Below are 5,728 nucleotides of genomic sequence, written 5' to 3'. Positions count from 1 at the left end.
AAGCGGGTCAACCCGTGGGTTGACCCGTCAACTCTCTGTGTCTCTCTAACTCGGTCTTTTGGTTGAATGTGATTCTTTGAGCTACGCATGCCTGTGTTTCTTCTCATTCATCATCGGTCTTCGACTCTTCAAGATTTCAATGGTTCTTTATTTCTTTTCAGGCTTTGCTGTAACATCGTTTAATCAAAATTATTTCAGCACTTGTTTGATGGGTGGTGGGTCATTTTGGAAATGAACAAAAATACATAGTTGATTTTAAGAAGCATTAATTTTCAATTCCTGAATGATCCACAATTTGCACCTGAGACGTAAAACCTTTGCTTATGTGAGATTTATTGGACATAACTTTTTTACTTGCTAGACGTTTTGCAGGATTCATCAAAGTGTTTATTAATCCAATGGCTAGACGGGTCGTGTCAATCCAGCACGACCTGTTAGTTAAACGGGTTAATTATGTCGTGTTAGGTTACCCACAAAATTAGTGTGTCGTGTTCGAGTTTAGGATGCCTACTCTTTTAACTAATCGTGTCGGGGATTCGAGTTGACCTTAATAGATTGATGGGTCAATCCAAACCTGACACGCTAACTCGTTTTGGTAGCCTTACTCTCCTTTCATATTACTTACATAAACATAGAAACAAAATACCCCCTTCATTCCATCAATCAAAGCGTATCATATATATAGTATACGAAATATAAGTATTTTCATATGAAATTTGGTTTTAGTGTTGTAAAAAAAAAATTACAAATATTGTAGATTTTCAACAATTCATATTTAATTTCAAATCCAAATTCTTCCAAAAGTACGGGTATCTTCACTATTGTATAAATTACCTTCTCAAGATCCCAACCTGCATATCATAAACATAAAAGAGCAATTAATGAATGACATTGCTTGCATACTTTGTGCACCATGTTTACTAGAATGTTAATTTTGAGGACTTAAGTTTAGCTTACGTAAAATATTCAATTTTAATTCTTCCAGCATCTTCAGAAAGAGTGATGGTTCCGCATCTTGGTCCTCTACAATAATCGACGATTTTAACCGTAACAATGCCATCCTTACAAGGTGGTGGTGCTCGGTTTGTGACACCAATACATTTTACAACGACATAATGTTCCCCACATGCTCCACTATTTTCCCATATTTTATCACTTGCTGCGGCTATAAAGTTACCTTCAAAATCGTGTTTAACGTTACATGCATAGGCTGGCAAAAAATATTGAAAATTAGTATTTAGGGTCGAAAAATGTGATATAGTCTTACAAATAATAAGAAAGGAGCAAGCACAAAAATTGAAAATTAACTAGTAACTAAGACGCATTCTGGTGGTTATACTTCATACCTAGAATTGAGTTTATGTCTACACATCAAACCCAATAGAGGTAAGTTATGTTATTAGTGAATTAAAATTTTACAGGCAAATCCTTATAAATCGGAAAGAAATTAAGAACAAAAGAACAATTGCATTATGAAATTCAAGCATTACAGTTTCCATTGTGCGAATAAAGCAAAGAATTTGAATTCAACCTATAGAAGGTGCAAGGTACGAGCATGGACGAAGGGTCTTCTTGGAGTAGGAACAAAGTTGCAGAGTGTGACCATGAACAAGGATATCTCTGGAGTAAGGGGCAAAGGTTTATGACACGGGCACAAATGAAAGTCCATGGAGTATGGACAAATGTGTGTGGCGCGGACAAACCCACATAGCCTCATAAGTAATCTTGGAGAGGGCCAATTGGATCGATTAAAATTCTCCGTTTAAGGGAGTGTAGCAATGTGATGATGGACTCACACATGAATGGGAGATTCTTGAGTATACATGTATGAGTATAGAAAGTATAAGTCCCACATTGAAAATATATCATAGGTGTGAGTGATTATTATATCATAGTTGGGCCCAAACCCACAGATTTAAGAGCATAGGTTTATACATATATACTCAAGAATATTGGTTTAGATTCAATAATTAAATTGAGAATTTGCCCGAGATGTATGGGGGAATGGCAGAAAAATACTACAAAAGAGTTATAGGGAGATATCAGATTTCATTCAGGTGGTGGAGGAGATGCTAGAACGATGTGACATATAAGAGTTTGAATTATTGGCAGTGATAGCAAGGAAAATTTGGATTATGAGAAATACAATAGTCTATGGGGAAGATGCAAACTGTGAATGCGGTAAAGGAAAATGGGAGAAATTTGAGTAAATTTGGCTATACTGTAGATGAAATTATAGATGTTCTTAATAAACTACAACAATGGCAAATTTTTCATGTAAACAGGGATGCAAATTGTGATGCTCGTGGATTTTTCAAGTACATATTTTTAGTTCTAATGTTGTTCATGAATCTGAAAAAAAGAAAAAAAGAAACAGAGTTTCCAAACTGAAATTGTTCTATATTGATATGTGAAAAGAATGTGTATGAATTTATACCACAAAACCAAGGAGATCCTTTTAGAACGAGTAATGTTATTTGGCAGACTACCATACAATTTGATGATGTGTCAGTGAGAATCAGCTATTTGATCAGCACTTGTAAATAAATAAAAATAAATAAATAAATAAATAAAAGGCTGATTTTTACTGCCATGTATATGATAATCGTATAACAGTTTACTAAATACCATTACTCTTTTAGAATTATCAAACCCTATAACAATCAAAATATACAAAGATACCCAATATATAACCATATATGACTTACGTTCATAAGGGCGTTTGTAGAATGTGGCAGTCCCTTTGCCAATATTGAAAGCATACGAAATTGTGGCAAAATATATGATGGTGCCAACTATAATCAGAACTTGAATATTTGCTCCCATTCTTTTTCCTTTATAAATAATGCCTAAAGATATGTGGTTTTTGAAAAAGGTTTTAATCCATTTTATAGCCTACCCCCATCTTTGTTTACTCACCAAATGTATTTGTAGAACCTAAGCTTATTCTCACACGAAGGGGTTTTCTAACACGATCAACCATATTATGTTGGCCTTCCTCACTCTGAACTCCATTATTGGACCGTTTCTCTCGGGTGGTCTCCAAAGTCTCACCCAAGAGACCCAACAACATTGACTTTTATGATTATAGTAATGGTACACAATATTGTTGTTTATTTAGCAAACAACAAAACAACCGGGTGTCTTTTTTTTAATAGATGAGTTACGAGACAAAGAGAAAAATACAGGGATCTTTTCTACTATAAAGTGGAAGATCCAGCAAAGAAAGAATACATATATAGCAAATACTTTAAAAAAATTTAGATTAATCGGCCTATTTAGTTAAGTTTTTTTTTTTTTTTTAATTGCCTATTGTTTAAGTTGTGAGTGCAAAAATTTGTGCTTCTATGAACTTTGGCAAGTTGGCAACCATCCGGTTATTGAGAGAGCCAAGTAACCAAGGATGTTTAGTGTTATTACCGTGCACAATGATTAATAATATGGAATGAAAAAGAGAGAATAAGAGAAAATTAAGACACAAATTTACGTAGTCCGGCAATATTCAATAATAATTTAGAGTTACAAAATAATAAATTTTATAACAAAACCCTATTTTACTCTCGTGTTACTCTCTATACTCAAAAAAAAAATATGAGTCACTTGTTCCAACTTTTAAAATAGTGGTGAATTTATTTCTTTTTCTTCTTCTTTTTGGTTTGTTTGTGTGTGTGTGTGTGTTTTTTTTTTTTTTTTTTTAAAAAAAAAAAAAAAATAGGGAAGAATGGCACTATTGCAGCTAAATAGGAGAGAATATTTCAGAAGTGGGACCTACAAAACTACCACATTTAAGCAATTGCTGACAGAAAGAGAACCGTTGTGCTTAAAAATTTAGGGTTAAACACCTTTTTAGTCCCTGAGTTTTGACAACTTTATTTTTTAGTCCTTGAGTTTCAATTCGCATCACAGATGAGTCACTATACTCAAAAGAATTTAGAGTTAAACACCTTTTAAAAATTTACGTAGTTTGACAATATTCAATAATAATTTAGAGTTACAGAATAATATATTTATAACAAACCTTATTGTACTCTTGTATTACTCTTTATACTCAAAAGAATATGAGTCACTTGTTCCAACTTTTAAAATAGTGGTGAATTTATTTCTTTTTCTTTTTTATTTTTTTTTAATACTAGGAAAGAATGGCACTATTGCAGCTAAATAGGAGAGAATGTTTCAGAAGTGGTACCTACAAAATTACCACATTTAAGCAATTGCTGACCGAAAGAGAACAGTTGTGCTTAAAAATTTATCCATCTCCCACTCTTTGGCGGACGTGAGACAAACTCATTTTTTTCTTCGCTATACCAAGAGAATTGGGTAAGGGAGAATGGTACTGTACGTTAGAGCTGAATATGAGAATAATGGTGAAGATCGATCTAAATTTGATGTAAGATGGGTATGTTGACTGCCAAGAACTACTGCTCAAAGAGTCCCCATCTACGAGAGTTGTTGGTGGAGAACTTTGAAGACCAAAATGGTATGGGGTTCTACTTCTACATCAGATTCAGATATATATATATATATATATATAAGCAAGTTCAATTCCTAAACAAAATGCACAGAAAAGATCCTATTAACTCCAATAACAGAGTTATGCAAGAAACATTTTGTTCATGGCGCAGTGCATTTCGGTCTTGATCTTGTGTGTTTTCTGGTTGTTCAGGGATCGTGTTGATCTTGTGTGTTATCTGACTATTCAGGGATTATGTTGATGATGTTCTGTTATTATCTTGATCTTGGGTGTGTTCTGTTTCAACTTGATTTTGGGTGCTCTGCAATGGGTGGAAGTGGAACCATGGTCCGTGGAAGACAAAAATGGAGGGATGTCCGTCAGGTGCCCAACGCCAGAGAGAGATGAACAAGCAACATTCCGTTTAATTATTTTGATGATGTGTTAATTTTTAAGGTTAAATACCCTATTGGTACCTGAGTTTTACGTGATTTTAAATTTAGTACCTCAGTTTTGGTTTGTATCATAAGTAGTACCTGAATTAAGGGTAAAAATCCATTTGGTACCTCTGTTAGATTTTCCGTCCGAATTTTAACGGCTCGCTAAGGTTGACACGTGGCACTACATAAAAAAAAAATTAAAAATTAAAAATTGAAATCTTTAGAAAATGATTAAAAATAATAAAATTTTAAAAAAGAAAATTAAAAAAAGAAAAAAGAAGAGGGGTGGCTGAGCCACCCCCCTTGGCCACCATGGGGGTGGCCGGCCACCCCCATTTTGGCCAAGGAGGTGGTCGGTCTGGCCGGTCTGGGGTGGCCGAACCACCCCCTATGGGGTGGTTCGGCCACCCCACAGTTGAAAAAAAAAAAAAAAAAAATTGAAGGGTTTTGGCCCTAGGGGGGCCGGACTGGGTGGTTCGGCCACCCCCTAGGCCAAAACCCATCAAAAAAAAATTGAGGGTTTGCCCTTGGGGGTGGCCGAACCACCCTCTAGGGCCACGAGGGTGGTTCGGCCACCCCCATACAGCCCAGACTGGGGTGGCCGAACCACCCCCGTGGCCCATGGGGGTGGTTCGGCCACCCCAAGGGCAAACCCTCAATTTCTTTTTGGATGGGTTTTGGCCCGTGGGGGTGGCCGAACCACCCCCTAGGGCCACGGGGGTGGTTCGGCCACCCCAGGCCGGCCTGTATGGGGGTGGCCGAAGCACCCCCAAGGGCAAACCTTCAGCTTTGTTTGGTATGTGGAATGAATAATTTCATTAAGAAATAAAATAGTTAT

The 5,728-nt window shown here is 36.1% G+C and overlaps 1 protein-coding gene across 3 annotated transcripts; it reads right to left on the bottom strand.

Moving 5' to 3' along the window:
• Positions 1–691: 691 nt before the first annotated feature.
• On the bottom strand, positions 692–2,855 carry LOC133870215 (EG45-like domain containing protein). 3 transcript variants are annotated; one of them, XM_062307296.1, is made up of 3 exons: positions 2,709–2,855; positions 958–1,210; positions 692–851 (listed from the first exon to the last, which is right to left on the bottom strand). In XM_062307296.1, exons 1-3 carry the CDS (start codon positions 2,824–2,826, stop codon positions 839–841), a joined length of 384 nt encoding a protein of 127 aa, XP_062163280.1. In that variant the 5' UTR covers positions 2,827–2,855; the 3' UTR covers positions 692–838. The 3 variants fall into 3 exon arrangements, with proteins under 3 accessions (XP_062163280.1, XP_062163281.1, XP_062163282.1); XM_062307297.1 differs by having other exon boundaries at positions 958–1,177; positions 2,709–2,841; XM_062307298.1 differs by having other exon boundaries at positions 958–1,165; positions 2,709–2,841.
• Positions 2,856–5,728: the final 2,873 nt, after the last annotated feature.

The sequence above is a fragment of the Alnus glutinosa genome, chromosome 6 (genome assembly GCF_958979055.1).
Source record: "Alnus glutinosa chromosome 6, dhAlnGlut1.1, whole genome shotgun sequence".
Classification (NCBI taxonomy): Eukaryota; Viridiplantae; Streptophyta; class Magnoliopsida; order Fagales; family Betulaceae; genus Alnus; species Alnus glutinosa.
This window is presented reverse-complemented; position numbering and strand designations above follow the sequence as displayed.